The sequence below is a fragment of the Vicugna pacos genome, chromosome 9, assembly GCF_048564905.1.
Source record: "Vicugna pacos chromosome 9, VicPac4, whole genome shotgun sequence".
Lineage (NCBI taxonomy): Eukaryota > Metazoa > Chordata > Mammalia > Artiodactyla > Camelidae > Vicugna > Vicugna pacos.
This window is the reverse complement of record NC_132995.1, coordinates 47,203,582-47,226,603: the sequence shown is the minus strand read 5'-3', so window position 1 is coordinate 47,226,603 and position 23,022 is coordinate 47,203,582. Positions and strand designations below refer to the sequence as shown.

At 37.4% G+C, this 23,022-nt stretch overlaps 1 protein-coding gene across 1 annotated transcript in view; it reads right to left on the bottom strand.

The window, feature by feature from the left end:
- CNTNAP4 (contactin associated protein family member 4) overlaps positions 1 to 23,022 on the bottom strand; it is a 222,802-nt gene that overhangs the window by 28,970 nt on the left and 170,810 nt on the right. Inside the window, exons 13-17 of the mRNA XM_072967746.1 lie at positions 21,707 to 21,904; positions 17,688 to 17,844; positions 13,326 to 13,453; positions 1,606 to 1,776; positions 673 to 891 (exon numbers count right to left, since the gene is read on the bottom strand). Of these exons, the coding sequence (XP_072823847.1) occupies positions 673 to 891; positions 1,606 to 1,776; positions 13,326 to 13,453; positions 17,688 to 17,844; positions 21,707 to 21,904 (873 nt within the window). The remainder of the gene's footprint in view (positions 1 to 672; positions 892 to 1,605; positions 1,777 to 13,325; positions 13,454 to 17,687; positions 17,845 to 21,706; positions 21,905 to 23,022) is intronic.

Here is a 23,022-nt window from a genome sequence, read left to right as displayed (position 1 = left end):
TGTATTTAAAAAAGAAAGGAACAATACTTGAGTATAACTATAAAGTGGTTGATCAGAAGATACCAGGGAAATGGGCAAAATAAGGGACACCAGCAGAAGAACTGGTCAAACTGGCCAAACTGTGGATTTTACACATTTTGCTCATCCTCCCCACGCCCCTGCTATTTGGCCTGTTTTTGGCAGGGTTAACTGGTTGGCATCATCTGGAATTACAAGGAGGCATCTTCGACTTCCCAGGGAAGAGAAACATTTCCAATATCATGCTAAAGGTACTAACGCTAAAAAAAAAAAAAAAGACTGCGACAATCATATAATCTGTAATATTAAGAATGTTCAAGTTAGAGTTGTACAGTGCTGTGTGTCAATCACATCTCAATAAAACTGGAAGAGGGGGAAATGCAGGTTTAGGAATCAGTCAAACACAAATTTGAATTTCATTTACTAGGTGGATTTCTGAAGCCAAGTCATTTCAAGCCCGTGAATCTCAGTTATCTCATCTGTAAAACACAGAAAAGACCCATTTGATAGGTTGGCTGTGAGTGTAAGAAAGCCCCGGGCACAGCCTGGAGCACAGGTTCTCCACAAAAGGTGGTGTGGCCGTTATCTCATTTTGGCCCGTCTCTGCACTTACATCCCACAGTTGAATGACAAACTGCCTGAAACGGGACTTACCCACGAAGAGCTGACTGTTGAGCTGTAAGAGGACGTGCCCGTCAGCAGGAGCAGGCTGCGTCTTCGGCGGGAGCTGATCCACTTGAACGGACGCCTCCTTCATGTTCCTCTCAACCCTGACATGGTGCCACTGGTTGTCACTGAAGTGAGAGGGTGACTGCACGGAGATTTCAAAAGGCCCATTCCCCACGTCAAATGAAAAGGTCACAACTGCAGGAGCTGCAAATATTAGACATGAAGAAGGTTCATGTGAGCCCCAGTGGTGGAGAGGTGCGTCTTCAATACACTCAGAACAGCACCACAGCAGAAACAATCACTAAACGTGAAGATAATGGTTAGAACTTCATGGAAGGAACCAGTGATGTCGGTACAGAATAGATGTGAACTAAGACATCAAAATACATTTATACTTGCAGGGAAAAAAAAGGATTCTAAGAAATTCATCCCCAGAGTTAATTTTTTATACTGATAAAAACTAAAGCTCTTTAGCTTGGGCAAGAAAACTAACTAGTATCTGGTATTTTATATAAAAATAATTTTTACAGTGACTCAAAGTTGATATAATTTCAAAAGCATGCAATATACATCTGATATCAAAATACTAATAGCAGTCAGGATATCAAAATAATTTGGCTGGTTGATTTAATTAAGTGATTTAATTCAGTGAGAATTTCGCTTTTCAAAAAATTTTTAATTTTTTGAATTTAAAAGACTCAAGTTGGTTCTAGAGAATACTAACAATTTTCCCAAATGATCACACGTTAAATATAAATTCATTTTCTTGCAAAAATGCTACCTTAATATCATAATTTTTTTCCTGTAAGGACACCATGAAGAGACAGCTGATCGAGTAGAAACACAGAAGTCTAAAACTTAGTTAAAAGGCTGCCTGCTAAATAGAATTCCAGACTTGGAAGGAAAAAGAAGACTTACAGCGTAGCTCTATCCGTATAAAGTCGGTAATGCCCAGGTTCTCTAAAAATACCCCAGATGAAGCTGTTGTCTTAAAAAAGAAAGACACGTCTGCACTAAGTTCTCCGTGGAAAGTAGGAAAATGAAGGTATGAAGCCTCAGTGTTGAAGGAAGCCGAATTCCAAAATAACCCTGTTTTTTTTAAAAGAGAAAAATCAAAAAGAAAATAAACTCATAAATGGCATAACTACATTTTGTTTTACTTTTATTTTTGCATTTTAACTGTGAAAAGATTGCTCATTTATACAAACCTGGTTTTCTTTTTTTCTATTAACTATACAGTATACAAGATATGAGAACATGATTGGAGATTTTACAAAGATTGAAATCCTGGATTCCTTCCAACACAGGAGAGGAATGGTCACTGCAGAAATGGACTAAATGTTACGCTTCATGTAAGAACACAGCCTTCAGCTTGAATGCCAACGTGTTATGAGAAGGATCTGGCAAACAGTAATAGACAATTTTTTTTTCTTGAAAATTTAAATACCTACATTACTTTGAATAACAAAAACTCTAAAGAAGCTCAGTGTTTTTTATTTTAACACTTCTTTAAACACACATACTTCAGAGTTACACCTTCAACTAATTGTCTTCATTAATGGGCTTTGTAATTTTCTAAACTGAGATTGGCAGTCAAAATATTCTCATCTAAGATCAAGCCACTGCTTACTCTGTGCTATGCTGATTTTCTCATAAAATGCTCTTCTCACGCAAAATTACATTTTACTTTGCTTATAATAGTGAAGTAGACAGTAGGAGAGGGGTTCTCAAAAAGTTTTAAAATGCTCAAAATAAGGACAAAATGTTTAAAAAACTGGGGTATAAAGTAAGACATCTGCAAAAAATTGTGTGGACTATAATTATAATTTCAGTACAAATACAACTTCTTATCTTCACTTTCTCATTCATTTTTTGGTTATATCTACAACTTTCCTTTTGAAAAAAAAATTGTAGGTCTTACATAGCATAAAGTATGGAAAAAAATCTAAACGCAGTGGTATGAAGTGACAGGGGAGTGAAATCCACCTGGATGTGTGTGGCTGGTGAGAAGCAATACCAGAGAAATGAACTATGTGTTGCCGTGGCCACCAGCAAGTCCTCAACACATCAAAAGTAGATACACATCCTGAGTTTTAAGCAACTGCTTTCATATGCACTCACAGCACTGAATAAAATTCTCCTACTGAATTACCTTCCTGGAAGAAAGACGTATTGATCCTCTGACACTGGAACACAGTAATTTCAAAACAACAGTTCGTGATGTTAGCAGAGAACAGAGACCTACTTAGAGCTAAAAGTCACAAACTTGACTCAGCTTCTACTTGTTCCTTAGATTTGAACATATTTTCTAGACATTCTGGATCCAAATAAACAGTGCTTATATCTACTGTAATTTTTTTGTTCTTCCTAAGGATCTGATTCAGAAGTCAATTCTCGGCTGATATGAGGACAATTTTAAAGCCAAATTTACTCAGCTGAGAATACACTTTGAGGGCTTTTTTCCCTCTAGAGCCAAATAAAAACTGCATTTTCTGAGTATGTTCAAGTTTGTCCTTATTTCCATTTTACAGCTATTTCTACGCTTAGACATGTTGATTTATCTCTAGGAAAGAGTGTAAGAAAATGCAAAATATCAAGTCAGGAGTAAGAACACATTAGTGTTCTTAGAAGTTTTTATCTGACCTATTTTTAGAAGGAATTAAATGCCTTTTTGTTGAAATGTATGAATGTTAAAATAAAGCTGTAACTTTAAATTATGGAATATTATTAATACTCATTTGGTCTGATTATAAAGAGGAACACAGAATTACTTAGAGGTCTAAATTAGATAATATTACCATAAGAACGTAATATTCCAAGCGTTTCATTTTCGTATCACAACTAACCCAACAGGGCATCATACAGAGAGCTTCAGGGGCCTGGCTGCAGCAGAGAAACAGTTCTTTGAATTGCTATCTTTACAATGACTGCTTCTACAGCGATGCAAACAATGTATTATTACCTAAGGTAACTTAAACTCTCACACACATAATACCTAGTTTGTCTAGTGAGCAAATCTTATTTTACAGGCTCACAGTAGGTAATAAATGAACATTTTATTGAATTAAGAAATTGCAGCTAATACACAACAATTATAAAGAAAGCGAAGGCCAATGTTTCCACGATGAAATAATGCTACTGGCCCGTCATAGCTCAGCTCTTTACAGACTGTGCTAAAAAGCACCCAGGAGGATCTGGGCTGCCTCAGAGAAAGGGGCCGAACAGAGCCCGCCAGGCAGGTGCCAGGCAAAAGCAGCAGGTCTTTTGAAGAGAGGACACTCCATGGCTAAGGTGGTTTAAAAACTCCTCAGCCGCACCAGGAGCAGACCTGACGGCAATCACTTGCTATAGGAATGCTTTTTATCATCTCAGCAAAAACAAATCATGATGGATTAGTCTAATCAATTAATTAATAATCAGTAATAATTAATAAAACTAATTAAAAATTAATATATTCTCAATTAAATTCAATATAGGGTACTGGAGATTTGAAAGATTCCTTCAGGGATGCCACCTTTTGACCTTCCAAAATTAAAAACAAATTGTAATGAATAATGGGGTTCACACAGTTTTATACATAGAAAAGGAAGCTGTCCTAAGTGTTTAAGTCCATACATAAAGTAAAAAGAGCCCATACAGGAAAACTTCACTTAGCAGAATATTAAGATTATAAGTACTTTAAAAAATACCCTTTTTGCTAAACTTTTATTTATCATTCACTAATGATAATGATTCTCCTTTTAAAAGTAACAGACATAGAGACAGAAAGTAGAGTAGTTGGCTGGAAAGATGGAACAACTAAAAAATGACAGGGTGTAGGGTGCCTTTTTAGGATGATGAAAATGTTCTGACATTGATTATGGCCATGGTTACACAATGCTATGAATATACTAAACGTCACCAAACAGTTCACTTCATATGGGTGAACTGTATGCTATGTGAATTATATCTCAATAAAGATGTTTTTAAAAAGGAATAGTATTTGAAAAATGTTGTTTTTTAAGACACTACGTTTTACTTTTAAAATAAAAATGCATACGACATGCTAACACTACCTTTCCTTCTCTTCTTAAACCTCTTATACGACGTATGATTGACACGCAAAAAGCTGTACATATTTAACAGCTTGATGAGTGTGGTGATGCTCCCTTTCCTAAAAGTGAGTAAGATAAGTGAAATACAGAAATGCCAAGGCAAGAGTCAGTTTACTAGTCAAATGAATCTCTCCGAATACTTAATCATCTAAAAAAGCTGGAAATTCGGGTTTCTCTAAAAAAAAATTTGAGATAACTGTAGACTTTCAAGCAGTTGTGTGAAATAACAAATATTCTGTATACCCTTTACCAAGTTTCTTCCCATGGTAACATCCTGCAAAGCTACAGTACAATATCACAACCAGAATACTGGCATTGATACAGCTGAGATGCAGAACATGTCTATCACTGCAAGCATTTCTGATGCTCCCTCTGAAAGCCACACCCTCTTCCATCCTACCCTCAACCCCTTTAACCCCTGGCAACCACTCACCAGTTTTCCACTGTCATTTGAATAAAGGCATAGAGTTTGTAGTTTTTGGAAAGTGACATTTTTTTCCCCTCATAATTACTCTCTGAACGATTCGACCTGCTTGTTGTGTATATCAGTATCTCATTCCTTTTTACTGCTGAGTAGTATGTCACAGTGTAGACGGTACACGATTTATTTAACCATTTCCCTGTTGAAAGACATGTGGGTAGTTCCCAGTTTTCAGCTATTACAAATAAAGCTGCCATGAACATCCGTGCACAGGTTTTGTATGAATGTGTGTTCAGTTCTCTGGGATAAATGCTGAGGAGTGTAATTACTGGGTTATTTGAGACTTGCATCCTTGTTTTTTATGATACTGACAAAAATTTTCAGAGTGGCCATATCATTTTACATTCCCACCAGCATGTATGAGTGATCAGTTTCTCAACATCCTGGCTAGAAATTTGTATTGTCACTATTTTTAAAGACATTTTCAGTCATTCTGAAATGTATGTAATGATACCTCACTGTGGTTTTAATATGCATTTGCCCAAGGGCTAATGACTTTAAGTATCTTTTCATTGCCCTCTGTATTCCTTACTTGAAATCTCTCTTCATGTCATTTACCCATTGTATTCCTGGCTTGCAGATGGCTGCATTCTCACTGTGTCCTCACAGGGCCTTTCCTCTGTGCACTGGTGGGGAGAGAGAGCCCTCTGGTGTCTCTTTGTCTTCTTATAAGGACAGGAATCCAACCAGATTAGGGCTTCACCCTTGTGACCTCATTTAACTTAAAACTATCTCCTTAAAGACCCCACTGCCTCGTATAGTCACACTGGGGTTAGGGCTTCAACATACAAATTTTGGGAGCAACGAAAAACTTCAGTCCATAACATCCATATTTTAATTGGATTGTTGCTTCATTTCTCATTGTTGATTTTTAAGGGTTCTCTATATATTCTAGATACTAGTCCTTTGTCAATTTCCAGCCCTCATCTTACTTAAGCTATCTGTAACAATGAATGGTTGACTGTTTTCCACTCTTTGCAACATTTTCTTCATGTGGAATCCAAGATACTAATACTCCTTTGTCTTTCTTATCAGTGGGAGAAATCTCAGTTTCTTTTCTTTCCTCTTCCTCAACTCTTCACCCTGTCAACGTTGAAATGCTCCAGGCCCCATCACTACACAGCTTCACCCACAATAACTCCTGCTGGTCCATCTTGTGACTTTAAATATGCTGATGACTTACAAACATAGAGCTGAAGCCCGAATTCCCAAACTAACAATGCCATATCTCTATCTGAATGTCTCAACTTTAATATGTTCAAAAAAGAAATTCTTTTTATTCCTCTCCAACTCCATGACCCCAGCAGCAACCTTCTCCATCTCAATGAATGCCAATTCTAAGCCTCTGATGCATTGTTGGACCAAACAGCTTGCCTATTCCTTTTGCAACGTACATCAGTCCATCAGCAAATTTGATTGCTTCTTCCTGTAAACTATTCACATATTACCACTATCATCATTGTGCCCACAGTCCAAGTTACCATAATCCCTTAGCTCGGTTGATGATGCAGTCTCATAAATGGTCTTACTTCAGCCTTACCCTGTTTGGTCTCATGAAAGCATGAGTTAGATCACACTGCTCCTCTTCTCAAAATTCTCCAATATTTTCCAAACTCATTCAGGTTGAAAAATAAAGACCTTTCAAAACCCTCCATGATCTAACCACCAGTTGCCTCTCTGACTTATTCCATTTTCCTCTTTGCACACTCTGCTCGGAAAACATGGATCAGTTTGCTGTTGCATGCGACTATCAGCTGCAGTCCCATCTCAGTGTGGTTACTCTGGCTTCTCCCTCTGTCTAAAGTACTCTTTCACAGATACATACATGCCCTGCTCTCTTATTCCCTTAGATTTTTCTTCAAATGCCATCTTCTTAGTGAGCATCTAATAACTACCCTATTTAAAATGTCTAATCCCTCCTCATTTCTGCCTCAACTATAATGCCTTCAGAACACTTACTAGTGTCTATCATACCATATATTTTACTTATTTGTGTACTGTCTATCTCCCAGCCCCCAAAGAAAACTTGAGCTCCAAGAATGCGAGTATTTTTTGTCTATTTTGTTCACTCCTTTCTCTCTCTCTCTACCCCCCATCAGTCTTGATGTGAGGAAGATACAGTACAATGTACTATGGGCTCAATAAATATTTGTTGAATGAAATTACAAAATTCCCTTTGTCATAAAAGCAATCAGAAAGCTTAGAGCAATCACTCCCAATGATTTGGATTTGACTGTATTACATATATGTCATAAATATACTCAAATTCTTTGGTACACAAGTAGAAAAAAGAAGGTAAAGAGGGGAAACAAGAGAGAGAGAGGGAAGAGGAAAAGAAAGAAGAGGAGGGGATGGAAGGTGGAGAAAATTCAAGAAAATTAAATAAAGGATATCTAAGGAAATAAAATAAAATAAACTATAAGAATAAAAATAAAAAGAACTTCTTAATGGTGGAGGATTATCAGATACAGTGGAACTTGCAAAATTATATTATATGATTATCTGTTAAAATGGAATTGATTCTCATTCTTTTTTAATGGTTTATATGTAGTTCACCAAATGGAACAGAACTCTGTCAAACGGAAGAGAAATTAACCAAATCACTAGTCAATATCTTTTTCCAGTCTAAGAATACAACTTCTGCAAAGTTATTTATTGCCTACATGCACCTTTGATTATTTAATGCATTCTGAGCAGCTGTGATTTCTCAGACAGCTGAACAAGTCGATGCAGACAAAATGAAGAAACTAATTTCAATGACAAGAATTTCTTAGAACAAGAAACTTAAAACAATCTTTTCTAACCATGTAACTTTTGAGGATGCCTTTATTAGACATAAAATTTCAACACAATGAATTAATTGAGAAGAACTACACTTAGTAAAACTGGCTGAAAAGTTCAAATGCCAAAGAGTTAAAAGTACCACCTTGTTGAGATGAACGAACTGAGAGCAGACATTCAGATCACGCTTGCAGCAACTCTTGAAACAGATTATACAATGCAGGCATAGGTTTTTACCACATCACATCCTATTCCAGGAAAAATTAATACCAGTACACAACCCTGAGATGCATCCTTGTGAAGTTACTGACGTGTATGGATAACTATTCCTTAAATTACCTCAAGCTGGAAAAGTCCGCTTGGCCTCAGAATTTCCCACAGCAACATTCAATACTAGAAGCTAAAGAAGCACCGTCCACAAATTACTAAGAGAAGGAAAATGTACCCAGCCTAATATTTTTTTTTAAGTATTAAGGCAACAGGTAGACATTCTTAAATTTGAAAGAATTCTGAGAATAAAGCACATACAAGCCCTTTTGGGGAAAAATAACAATAAAACATCACTTCATACTGAAATATAGTCCATCAAAAGATATTTAGAAAAGCTATAAAACAGAAGATTGACTGCATCTCTTACTGTAGGCAGAGGAGGATAATATGTATGAATTGATGAAAAGCCATAAAGCGTGATCCAAAAATATTACATCAGTTTCTAAGAAGGTTAAACATAGGGTTGCCTTATTACCCAGAAGTTCTGGATGTATACTCATAAGAAGCAGAAATATATATGCCCCCCAAACACATTTATACATGGCTTGTTCATAGCAGCATTATTCATAATAGCCAAAAAAGTGGAACCAACCCAAATGGCCAAAAACTGATTAATGGATAAACAAAATGTGGTGTATCCATATGAAGGAATATTATTTGGTCCTAAAAAATAATGAACACTTGATACCAGCTACAGCATGGATAAACCTTGGCAACGTCAGGCTTAAGTGAAAGAAGCCAGTAACAAAGATGACATGTTCTGTGTTTTCATCTATATGAAACATTCAGAATAGGCAAGTCTGCAGAGATAAAAAGCAGATCCATGGTTGACTAGGGTTACGATGGGAGTGAGAAGAAAATGGAGAGTGTCTGCTAATGGGTACAAGTTTCTTCACAGGGTCTGAAAATGTTCTAAAATTGATTGTGGTGATGGTTGAATAACTCCATGTAATACACTAAAATAATTAAATATACTAAAATACCTAGATTGCACACTTTAGATAGGTGAATTGCAGGGCACATGGATTATAGCTTAATAAAGCTGTTTCTAAAAAATAACCTAACGTTAATCTCAAGTACATGCCAACTCAGGCATGCCCCATTCCTGTGTCTTTCTAGAGGGGAAAAAACCCAGAAAATATCAATTACCTGGCAATGCAATCCAAGAATAAATAAACAAAAGAAAAATCACTCAAGAATAGAGAGGGTGTGATGATGGGACCAGTGTTTTGCATTTAAAATTAAATAACTATATAAATAATAGCATAACTAGCAAAAATTGGGAGTTGGGGCGAGAAAAAGAAGAGGAGGGGACAGATGAGTGCCAATTTTCCCATTTTTCAGAATAGATCCACGCTGTCTAAAATTTAAAATGACTTTAATATAAAACCTAGTGACTCTATAAGCTTTTAAATTTTTATAATCTTTTTTTAAGGTTTAGTGAGATCATGCAAGTTGAATATATATTTATTAGATATATAAATAATATAAAGCAATCCCCATGGCTTCAATTTGCTTTCTTCTTCCTCGGTCAATTTCAGTTAATAAAGTTTTGTAAATTTATTTCTCAATCTCTTTTTCTATTCTTCTGTCTAAAACAGTGCTTCTCAACCTGGGGCTATTCTGCACCCTAGGGGACATCTGGCAATTTCTGGAGATATATCTGGTTGTCACAGCTGAGGAGGATGCCGCTGGCATCTAGTGGGTGGAGACCATGGAGACTGCTGAATGCCCACAATGCACAGGACGGCCCCCGATCTTCACAAGGAACTGCCTAGCCCCAGTGTCAAAAGCGCTGAGGGTGGGAAATCCCACAGTAGATATATTTAGAAATGTCTGGAATAATACTCACTGGTATTAATGATTATTTCTGAGTTGTGTGACTTCTTGGTGATTATAGTCTATTCTCTGACATTTCTGTATGTCTTAACATTTTGTAATGACTTCATATCAATTTTCATTAATATTTAAAACAATAAACAAAGGTATATGTGTGCATGATCTTGTCACAGAAGGATATTATTGTAGTCCTGAGAATCATCAGGATTCTTAGTCTCAAAAAATGGAAATCTTATGAACATTTTGGGAAGAATGTTTGCTCCCCCCAATTTAGGAAGTTTCTTGAATACCAATGACTAGTTAGTAATGTAAATCTTTTCAAGAGAAAATAAAGCAAAAGAAGTCATAGAATATTTTTTTCTCCAAGAAGTAGAAAGTCTTTCAGATTTATAAAGGCACTGTATTATTAAAAGAGTGAAAATCAAAACTATTAAGTAAAATCATGTGCTTATTTGAAAGTTCTTCCACTGCCTCAAGCCCAAGCATATGAATGAGAAATGGCTCAGGATGGAAATAGATGTCCTCTGTATTATGTGATTTTTTTTTAAAAATCAGAATAAGTCTTTCAAAATATAATCTAAAGTCCTTTCATTAAAAGCATATATTTGCATATCATTTAATTGCTTATACAATCAAAAACGTCTTCCTGTCTCTCTCGGATGATTCACCAGCTATAGACTTCTCAAGCTGTGTATGATGAATCATTCTCATTCTTTCATAAACTGCTACTTATTGATTATCTTTCATGTAACAGGTAATGTACTAGGTGCCAAGAACACAATGATAGATGAGTGGGGGACCTGCTCTTGAGAGGCTCAAAAATAATTAAAAGCCAGCATAAGCAATATATCTTTGTAATTTACTGAACATTCTTTGAAAGTGTAGGATTAAGTCCTAGAGAGACCTGTGGAAGGCTTCATGGAGGAATGGTGTGAATGCAAATATGAAAGGTTTCTGTATAAGGACTGGGAAGATTTTGCAGATGAAGGAAAGAAAACACGTGAAGAGGAAATGGGGCCAGAGGCCATCAGTGGTCAACGAATTTTCTTTGTGTCGCAGGACCTGCAGAAGTAGGGAAGGACTATGCAGATGCCTTCCTGACTGATGTACAAAAAAACATTTAGTCCTGGGTGTCAACACCAGACTTCTAGTCTTTCTCCTCAGCCTGTGCAGAGAGCCCTGAAGATAACACAACTACAGTTGGCACGCTCTCCAGGTAATTTGTAATGCATGCTGAAGTTGAGGAATTATTGGTCTAGAAGACTTCTGATGGTATCTCAAAGACAAAGATGTTCCCAGTGCTTCCGGGAGAATGAGTAGGAAGGAAAATACGTGTGCGAGCCCTCCTAGTTACAACCTTCCTGCTGACTGTAAACCCAGGGGATTTCCCGTGGTTCTCTTCTTTGACCTTTTTGTCTCTAAAGTTAGTAACAGTCAGAAACATAATCAGTAAGATCCTAGGAACAACCTGGAGAATACTCATGTTACTAAAAACTACTAGTTTTTATGTTTTATGAGTTCACTTCTGGTATTTTTTTAAATGACCCAGTTTTAAAACTAAGCAACATTCACCTTTGGTAAACAAAAAAAAAAAGTGTACCATTCTGATGAATGATGCGGATAATGGGGAGCTTATCCATGTGTCGGGGCAGGGGATATACTAGACAACTCTGTAGGTTCCTCTCAAAACCATTTAAACCTAAAACCATTTAAAAATGAAGTCTTTAAAAATTAAGCAACAATAACTATTCATATTATTAATTAATTGTGGGTTTTCATTTTTGGGTTTTTTTTTTTTGAGTCAGATGTTTTGAGGGATAATTTACCTGTAATAAAAATGAGCGGTTTTTGTGTATCACTCTAGGAATTTTGGCAAGTGCATAAAGCCACAAAGCCACCACTACACTCAAGATACAGAATACCTCCTTTACCTATCTCCCTTTGCAAAATTCCTCTCACCTTGAAGCCAATTCCCCAGGGATTATGACAGAGTAAGGGGTATGGAGGAAGACAGCCTGAGCCCTGAAGGGTTAAGATCAAAGCCAGCAGTGCAGAGTGCGTGTGATGTATGGAACAATTTCTCTATAGTCACGCAAAATCATTGCATTCCTCTGGATGCAAACCGAGTTTACAACCTCATCTCTTTGCACATAACTTTTCTCTCCATGAAATATCCTATGTCAAGTTCAAGTGACCGTGTAAGGCCTACTGGCAGAAGAGGAAGTAGAGATGATACAGATTAGGGATGGGAGGAGTACTGGCAGACCGTTCTTTTTACAATGTGTATATACATTTTTATAGGCCAGTATCATCTTTGCTTTTTAACTAAGCACCTTCTGCTATGTATCTCCATAAATCCAGTGCATTGTCAGATCATCTCTTTCTCTGTTGCACCCCTAGACCAAAATTTTATTTTAGGATAGATATATTTTTAATGGAAAGAAGTATTTCTTCTATTTGCATTTTAAATTCTGGAAATAACTAAAAGCATAAATAATTAATGTGTCAGTCTCTAACCTAACAGATTTCAGAGAGGTTATGAATGGATACATATGCTCATTTCATTCCCTGCTGAAAATATGTATTTTCTGTGAAACTATATGAATTTTAAAATTCTGGTTTAGAGTGTTAATACAGTGAAAATATACAAAACAGTATGTCCCACTGAGTTACAGTAACTACACACAGACACACACACACACACACACACACACAGACGGGGGAGAAAAATGACATTAAAAGTTGAAACATGTTTGATAAAACTGACATTTGATTCTAGTGATGTTCTCATTTCACCCTCGGCCCAGTAAGAGAAAACTCACCATACATTTTTAATAATTGTATGCAGTGCTGAGGCTTTCCTATATGGATTACGGCAGGCAGAAATTTAGAAATGATGGCCAGTCAAATTGAGATGCTTAGTGAACCAGTCAAATTGAGATGCTTAGTGATTTTCTCTGGGAATCTTAACCAGGTTTGCCGTCACAGCTTTTATTCCAGAGCTTTGCACTTTATAGGGGCACTGTGTTTGTTGATTGACTAAAAGAAATATTTCAGACACAGCTTATGCGTTTCCACAAGAGAAGCCTGATTAATTATGATATGATAGAAACATGGCTCTTAAGTGACAGCACTTTCCTCAGATACGTTTACGGCACGTCATCATCACTTACTGTCTCCTCGGCAGAGCAGAGGCCCGAGTTTATAAGCTGCTTCTGAATGCGGTCGACCAGTGTCTGTAATCACAATCTTTGTTACTGGCAGATGTTCTTTATAAGAAAGGAATCCAGTGTCATTGGTCCTAAAAAACAGTAACAACAACAATATTCTTAAAATTATTCTAATTAATATAATTATAAAGTAAACAATAGTCCATTTCAAAGCCAAGAGGTTCTGAGCGAAATCTGGACCCACAAAGAGTCAAGATGAAACTGCTCATCTGAGCACAGGCAAATCTGGCCACATTTCAGTGTCTCTTGCAGACGGAATGTAGCGGGTGATTTTTAAATTCAGTCGGCCATTTTCTACCTTTTAAATGAGAGTGCCAATCCACTGCCATTTAGTGTAATGATTGGTGGTGTGTTTTTAGATCTGCCGTTTCGATATTTGTTTTTTTTTCCCCACAGGACATCTTGTATTTCTGCTCCCGCATCATGCCCCTTCCTGGTTTACTCCGTATATTTTTTTGTATTCAGTTTTATTTTTTTGCTCACTTTTTTAGCTATGTGGTCTGTTTTTTGTATTTTAACATTTGCTTTAGGGATTACAAAAAGCATCCTTAATTCATCACAGTCTACTTAGATTTTATGTTGTCTTACTTAATACAAAATGTCAGAAGCTTACTATAGGATAATTTTTAACACCCTTCCCGATAGACACACACCTGTTCTTTGTGCTACAGTTGTAATATGCTTTAAACCCAGACGCTGAAAACCTTATAATATAATTAAACAATGAATTTTAATTTTTTCAATCAAGAGAGGAATGTAGGTGCTGGCTTTTACATTTCCTGACATATTCTCACTTTCCAAGGCTCTTCATTCCTTCCTGAGGATCTGTGTGTCCAGCTGGTGCTAGTTCTCTTCAGCATGACGAATGTCTATCAGTAGGCCTTTATCTCACCTTCACTGGTGAGATGTCCTTTCGTCCCTGATGGAAGTCTGGGTGACCCTGCTTCTTCTTTCAGCACATTGAAGATCTCATGCCATCATCTTCTGACCTGCGCTTCTGATGAGAGGTCAGTCTTCATCTGAACCCTTACTCCGCTGGATGGACTGTGTTCCACCAGATTCGCTGCACCTGGCCACTTTCAACACATTCCTCTTAACCACAGGTTTTTAGCAATTTGAACAATAAGCCAAGGTGTGCCTTTCTCTGGTTTTACTCTGCTTGAGGTCCTCGGCATTTCTGGCATCTGTACACTGAGGCTGCATTAGTTATCTATTATGGCCTAACAAATTACCCCCAAAGGCAGTGACTTAACGCCTTTTACTATCCGTGGTTCTTCTGACGGATGGTCCTCCGGCGCAGGGCGTCTCCCAAGGCTCCACTCAAGTGCTGGCAAGGGCAGCAGTCATCTGAGGGCCGGAGCGAGGAGGGGTCTGCCGCCAAGCCCACCCCGTGGCTGCTGGCAGTATTCTACTCCTTGTCGGTTGTTGGACTAAGGGCTTCATTTGCTCACTGGCTGTTGGTTGAAGGCCACCCTCGATTCTTTGTCCAGAATAGCTCACAACGTGGCAGATTGCTTTATCAAAACAAGAAGGCTAGCGGAGTCTGAGAGAGAGCTTCCAGCAAATCAGAAGTCAGTCTTTTGTAGCCTAACCTCTGAAGTGACATCTCATCACCTTTACCATATTCTATTCTTTAAAAGCAAATCACAAAGTCCTTGTAACACAAAAGAGAAGGAAATTACACAATGGTGTGAGTTAACAGGCAGTGTGGATGATCGGGGAACATCTTGGAGGCTGCTACCAGAGATGTTTATTAAACAAATCAGAGAAATTTTCAGTCATAATTTCAGCAAAAAAAAAAAAAAAGAAAGAAAAAAGCGTCATTTTATTTCTTATCCTTCTGGGACTCCAATTTCTTGCCTGTTAAATCTTTGATATTTTCTCACAAGCCAGAAAAGATCTGTTAATCTTTCTTCCAATCTTTTTCCCCCATTTTCTTCAGATTGAATGATTTCTATTGATCTGGCTTCAGGTTTACTGAAGATTTCTTCTGCTATCTCCCATGAGAGTTGAAATCTATCCAGTGAAGATTTTACTTAGATATTGTACTTTCCTGTTCTAAAATTGACATTTGCTTCTTTAATAAAGTTCTCATTTATCTGCTTAGAATACTGTGTTCACCTGTGGTTATTTTCATCTTTAACTCTTCATGCATGTGTTTAACAGTTGTTTTACATTTTTGCCTGCCAATCAAACACCAGTGTTCCAGGGTCTGTCTCTAACAGCTGCGTTCATTTTCTTGACTTTGGATCACAGTTTACTCTTTTTTTGGAATAAGCAATCCTTGTAATGATGTTCTGGATATTATGGCTGACAGACTGTAGAGACTCTGGGCCCTTATCATTCTCTGAAGACTCTGTTTTCACAGGCAGTTAAATCACAACCTATCTCAAGAAACGGTGGAGGCTTGGTTTTAGACTTTATCCTAGTGGGCCGCTGTCAGTCTCACGTTAGCTTTCAATCCTACTCAGTTCTGAGACAGTCTTTGTTGCAAAGGCGTGGACCTTCTGTTATTTTTATGGAAAGCTGAGGGCTTCCAAAGTCCATCTCAGTCAATGAGACAAACTCCATATTCTGTTTCTCCCTGGTTGTCGCTGCTGAAATCTCTGTGTAGTCTGTCCGGTTTCCCAGTCGGATCTCCCTCCTTAGTTCCCAGAAGCCTTCCCTGTGCATGTGCAGCTCGGGGGTCAGGGCTCTGGGGGGAGCTGATAGAGCAGACTTCCTCCAAGTGCTTTTCTCCTTTCTTACATGTCCAGAAATCAATTTCTCGTCATTCTGGCAGCTTTAAACTTTCCTCTAATACCTTGAGCCAAAAAAAAAATCGAGTATTCTCTTTGAGTTCTAGCCACCCCATGGCAGGCGGTCTGGTGAGCAGCCTCAAGGAAGAGGCTTATAAACATAAATCTCACCTACTTAAGTTCCCTTCTTTCCAGGGTTGAAGGCTCCCAATCCTGGTGATTTCTGCCTACATTTGGTTATTCTCCACTTGCTTCAAGTAGGTGTTTTGTATAAACAGTTTCCCTGGGATTACAAACGTTATCTGGGTTAGGTTAGTTCTATGCAAGCTACTTCACCATAAGCAGAATTTCATATGAGAAGTTTCAAAATCTTATTTTTCAAAGTTATTTTTGATGAATATTTAAGCAGGCATTAGAAAGGTGATTAGATTAGTTTTTAATTTTTTTTAAAAAAAATTCACATTTTAAAATACAATGTTACTATGTGGGCATTTTTTGTGAACACAGAGAGGAAAAAAGTGCCTTCCAAAAAAGGAGAAAAAAATTGTAGTTTGAGTAAGAGAGACAATATTTTTTCATACTGAACCTGTAACAATAAAAGTATAATCATGACTCCACATATCACCTCCTTTAGGGTATCCTAAAACAATCTATTTTTTGATATAACATAGTCTTTGGAGTTTGCCAAATGAATAAATGGAATATCATACACTTAAAAATGTGAGCTCAATTAACAGCACTGATCACTGGAATTAATGTACATTCTGTAACCAAAGCAATCATATTTACAGCCAGGTGGACAATTAATACTTTTAAAAATAGTTCTTATGTGCAGACACAGTTGCTTTATAAAGTAAGATATACATGTGGTATGTGGAAACGTGAACATGAAAATTTAAAAATATTTTCACTTCACTAATAAATAAAATCAATGTATATTCCAACTCTAGTCTCAAATGCAATAAATATCTTTTTTATTGTTCAAAAGGAAACATATGCATAAGACTTTTCTACTTAAAATATTTTAAGCTCTATTTTCAAACCCCTAAATATTATAGATTTCCTAAATATGATAAACAGACAATTAGTTCCTTGTAGCGTAGAGTATCCTTTAAAAAAATCAAAGAGCTACATGTTCAAATAATTGTGGGAAATTCTAAGTTCACATGTTTAAAGGTTTTATAGGCAGATTGCTGAGGAAATACATTAGTAATTAAAGGTTATAAATATATTTTGAGAGTAATGTAACTCTAAATTATACTTAATTTTAAAGAGAATGCTGGTTGACTTACAATGAAGAGCAGATATGAAACAGATGCCTGTTTCACTGTATTACAAAAATAAAAGGTGCATGACTAATTGTCCATTACCAAAAAATTCAAATAAAAAAACAGTGATCTTAACATTTAGAATTAGACTGACTGTAACACATTTCATCAAAACATACTTTAATCTAATTTCTTCTCTGTACTAACTTGTTCAATGTTTGCCTAGCTATATATATTTTGAGGGATTCATTTAAAAAAAATAAACTGGATTTTGCATAAGGAAATCATATGGAAATCACCATTCGTTCCGGTCAGCATCACAGTTGCAGTAATACTGAGAGTCAATGCAGCTCCCGTCTAATCCACAAGTACATTTTTGAAGATCAGGCAAAGAACCTCCCCAATAAGTCTGTGTTTTGTTGGTTCTTCCAACCCACCAGCTCAGAGGGCTTCCATCTGAAAGACAAAGGTGAGAAGTGTGATGTCCCACTCACACCCCACTGCCTTCCATCCCAGTATAATTCCCTTTCTTCCCAAACCGTTAAAAAGGATAAAAGGAGAAAGAGAAAGATCTGATTTGATGTCATAATATTCCAAACACTGTAAATGATGGTATTCCTTTAAGAAAGCTTTTAAAAAAGTATTTCATTATTTAAGCTTAAATGATTGATATATTTTTCTTTGAGTAGAAAAGAAACCAGCAGTTCCTACTTAATTCAGTCATAATAGTAAAAAAAAAAAATGTATTGAGAGCAGTTCACATATGCAATTTCCTTAAAAATAATTTTTTGAAACAAGAAGGCATCAAATCACAAACCACAGTGATTAGCCTATCAGAAACAAAACTGATTTGAGATCATGAAATGCCCATTAAAACATTATGAAATGCTACATGAAGTCAGTGATTTATCTCAAAGTATTTATTGGCTAAAAGTAGACTAGCTGTTTATTACACATCGGCATGGTATGGCTCTCCCCTGTTATGATTTAAGATCTATTTGGAAGTATGTGCTTTTCCTTCCTTTTGCTGGCTTGACTACTTACTCGGAGACTGCAGAAATAACACTGAAAGACTCTATGCCCAAAGCAAATACTACACTCAAAAACAAGGTCACCCCGAACCAAATGCATCTCTTTCTCCGATGAATGTTCAGCTACCAGTTCAATCAAAGAGCTGAGACTACACATTGATGCCAAGGAATCAGAGCAAAGAACAGACAGAACATTTAGATGTGGCATGTAGGCAGTCTGTCTCAGGGAAAAACAAGTTAGAGAGGAAAAATCATAGTCATTTGAGAATCAGGGAATGAGAAGAGGGTGACATCAAATCTGTCAGCTCCCCAAAGGCGCCTATCATTTTTCCATTGACCTTTCAACTCTAAGTTGTTGCCATCAGCCCTGCTTTTACTAATTTCTCCCTTACAGATGTCAATGCTCATAAAAACTTACTATTAGATCAGACCTGTGCTAATGCAGACCACCTCTCTCCCTGTGTTACTATAAATTCCTGTCCATGCCATGCTGAGAAAACAAGGAGTTATTGGAAGCTTGCATATGCATTAATTAATATCCAGAATCTTCATTTTTCAATTGCATGATTAACTTAATTGAAGGCAAAATCTACTTGAAATATTTAATAGATCTATTTTAACATACTGCTTAAAGAATTATGTGTTTATAGATTTTAAAAAGTAAATCACTATTCCTAAATATTGAATAATATTTTCACATCTAAATTTGTTAACTTCCCTATAAAATAGAAACTACTGAATATTTTAAAGATACCAAATACCTTTGGTTTCCTTCAAGACTTTTTGAAGTGTCCTAAAGAATTTACAAAAGTATAAGAAAGAATTAAAATCATGAGAAATGTTTGAAGTTGAAAATTAAAACGATGAAATATCAGATATCATAGTACATCATTCCAAGTCCCACAGTTAAAATTCCAAATGGCTTGAACATTCACACTGATCCTCCTTCCAGTGTGCTGAGTTGCAGAAATGACAGCCTGCTGGAAACATATTTTCATATACATTTCACTTTATCCACAATTATGACACCATTGTTACTTGAAGCTGCTATATTTTCAAGATCTGAAACTGAAGATTTAACTTGTCTGACATCACCTTCCTGATTGTCCCCATATATATATATATATATTTCGGGTGACTTCAAAAATCCACATTGTTCTCTCTTTTTCACCTCAAACCTTTTCTGTATGACTTCTAGGGTCATGGACCTGAGGAAAATTGGTGTGTTTAACAGTTATCATCATCCCCTTTTCTACAGCCTTCTAGAGTTTACTGTTTTCTTCACTAGTGGCTCTCAAGCCTGACTGAACACCTGGGGAGCCTTAACAGAGAGACGCAGGGGCACCACTGGCCATGAAGGTAGAGGGACCTCCTTCACACCCTATGCGCCCCCTGTACCTTGTGTGGAGTTTGCTCACTAACATCTTTGGGGATTTCGTTTTCTGGTTCTTTTAGACTTTGGCTCAGTTGTGACTGATGATCGTCTTTCCTTTTGTCTTTCGTCTCTAGTTAAGCAACTCAGTTCATTTTACATCACATTCATGTGCCCTTCTATAGTGATGGTTTCTCATTCTTCTTAAAATACACTTCTGTATTTGCTTACCTATTTATTTATTTATTTATTTATTTATTTTAGATCCCAAGACAAATATGCAGCAGCAATGAACAATTAGCTGACTACTAAACTGGTATGTTCACCATGGCCATGATGCACCGGAAAGCCAGGAAGAGAGGGGCTCACTTTGTACGTACTGTCACCCAGTCACGACCACACCCTGCCCCAGGCTGGCAGGATAAATCCCAATTCGGTGAAAAGAAAACAAAGACAGAAATATTCATCCACCCAAGTCCTGTGCCTGATCAACAAGAGACCTGGAACTTGAACTGAGATCTCTTCTAACCTCTAAATCCTGTGCACTTTGCACAACTCTCTGCTGGTCAGTCTCAGGTAGGATTAAGGCTTCAGGGCGATAAGATTTGAGGGGAGATCAGCGAGATGGGAAGAGTTAGGAGGGTAAGAGGCTAAATGAGGACATTCTGAAAAAGAGGAAGAAAGAGGAAGAGGAGGAGGAGGGGGTGGAGCACAAGCATCAGGGAGAAAATCATCAGACTGAATCGAGCGGGTGGAGAGTCAATAGGAGAATGAAGGTTCAAAGGTCATACCAAGGGCTCAGAATGCTTCTGTATGACTGATACAACATATGCTGTCACACAGGAAACACATTTCCTTTTCAAGTTCTCGCCACTCTATCTGGACCTTCAACCTTGTTCAAGACAACAAATGGGAGCGAATGAAGTGGCTTTACTGGGCAGATGTCTTAGAATCTTCCCTGGCTTCCGAAAGAAACACCTAAATAAATACTGCTGCTAGAAAAGTGTATTGGGAGACACATGATGGTTCATAAGCAGGTGGGTCCTGTTGAGGTGTCCAGACAGAAGAGTCCGTCCCGGACAGACAGGAGCGAGGGAGGCCCTGGAGCTGCTTAAAGAGGACGGGGTCATGACAGAAGCAGTGCTTCTTAAAGATGAATTCTCTTCACAAAGATCATACTTTGGATTAAATATGGGTGGTGAGGAGACACTAGCAGACAGCAAACCGAGAGGCCAGTGGGAATAACTCCATGAATTAGGTCAGTGAGGCTTGTGTGAGGGCCTCGAGATGTCCTCGCATGATGAGACGTTCAGCAGGGAGAAAACACCACGCCAGAATCCTCACTGAGGAGAATACTGGTTATTAAAAGTGGAACAAAAGAAAGAGTTAAAGACAGTTTTCTGGTTCCTACTTGAGCTACTGAAAAAAAAAAACTGTGTTTCCAGCAGCCTGTTCTAATTTTCAGTTCTACCCAGAGGGTAGCTGTCAACAATCCATGAAAAAAGAGCCACACAGAATAGTCATTTTCAGACAACAAAGTCATATTTTTATTGGCTCTTTTCCATGAGAAAACAAATGGTACACGTCACTTGCCCTTTACAGGGATCAACCCTGTGCATTCATCGAGTATCAGAATGAAGCTCTTGTCTGCTCGGCTCTCTGATTAAGGCCAGGGAGAGACTCCAAAGACAATCAAGGTTTGGAACAAAGCTCAGGGCAAACTGACCTTGCTCTTTTCTTCCAGCAATAGCATCTCTGTGACTTCCAGACTGTGGCACGTCTGCTGAATACATAGGGGGCACACACCCTTGGCAGCCACATCCACCGTCTCGGCAGAACTCAGCTCCGCAGGGGCTGGTTAGGTAAAGCGCACCGTGTGACATGTGTAGGGGGGCAAGGGCCCCAGTTTACTTACCTTGCTTATTTACAAGCCGTGACTTCTTGCAGTAGTAGGTCAGCTCCTGTTCGCAGTGCTCCGCTCGGTTAATTGCGGCCTGGAGTTGCTCCATGCTGGCCACATACTGGAAAAACCCAGCGTACGGGTTCCCTGGACTGGTGTTTCGGACTCTTGTAACGTCAGAGCCGTTGTGCTGTATGATGGTCCACGCAGTTTCTTGTATGCAGAAATGGGGGAAGAAAGAGAGGAGACCATCACTAGTCTGCAAAAGTTAAAATAAATAAAGAAAATCAAAATCACCTTTTATCGGAGTCAAAGTTTCCTAGTCATCAAACCTCTCGGAGAGGTAGAATCAACACAAATGGATTCTTAAAATTTTTAAATTATAGTAAAATGATTCTTTTCCCTGACATGTATATGACTGCCATGCATTTGCAGTGATTTTATTCTACTTTTTCATGTAATTCAGCCAGAAAATATATTCATGGTGAAAAATATTAAGAAAACGGATTATTAAAATTTGTGGTCCATTTCATTGAATCTGACATTCAACTCTTAAAAGATGTGTCATTATTTTTCTTCTAGAAAAGAAAATAATGCTGCCTATTAAAACTGTAAAACATTATTGGTTGTTGACACACCCTGAATTCAGAGATGTTACAATATGAATAAAATGCATCTTTGAATTTGTAAAATATTTTAAATTACATAGTGTAAGCAATAACTTTTCTAGTCTTAGAGGTCATTCATGCTGCCAGCAAAAAGAAAGTCAAATTTTATGGCTATCTCTTCAGACAACTTTTAATTATGAGTGTACATCTATTTCCTTTTAAGTCAAATTTGAAGCATTCATTTTGGTATCATGTCATCTGCCTATGCTCTTGTGAACACAACTAACACAGAAAATAAAATATCTCAGAGAATGTCCTAGAGATATCGCTATTGGCACCTGAACGTCTGTAAACATTTCCATCATACTGATTACCAAAATTATTTCGATGAAATAAAAATCCTACAAGGTTTGTAACATAAGATAGGCATATTGTATCTATCCTTCAACTTCCCCAGCTATAGACTTCATATTATATTCACTGTGATAGATGCAGGCCCAAGAAAAGATTAATCAAAAAGCCTCTGATTTAATAGGTGAGAAACAGATTGGAAGTTGTCAAAGCTCTGCTATATATGTGCTGTTAAGGCACATAACTCTTCTGTATTACACAGGAATATTCCAAACAGGAGGAAAACAGTAGGTAGAAATCCTACCCCCTCTTTTTAGCTAATACGTTCACATGGATGAACAATCAGAACAAGATAAGAAATTTCACTCCCAC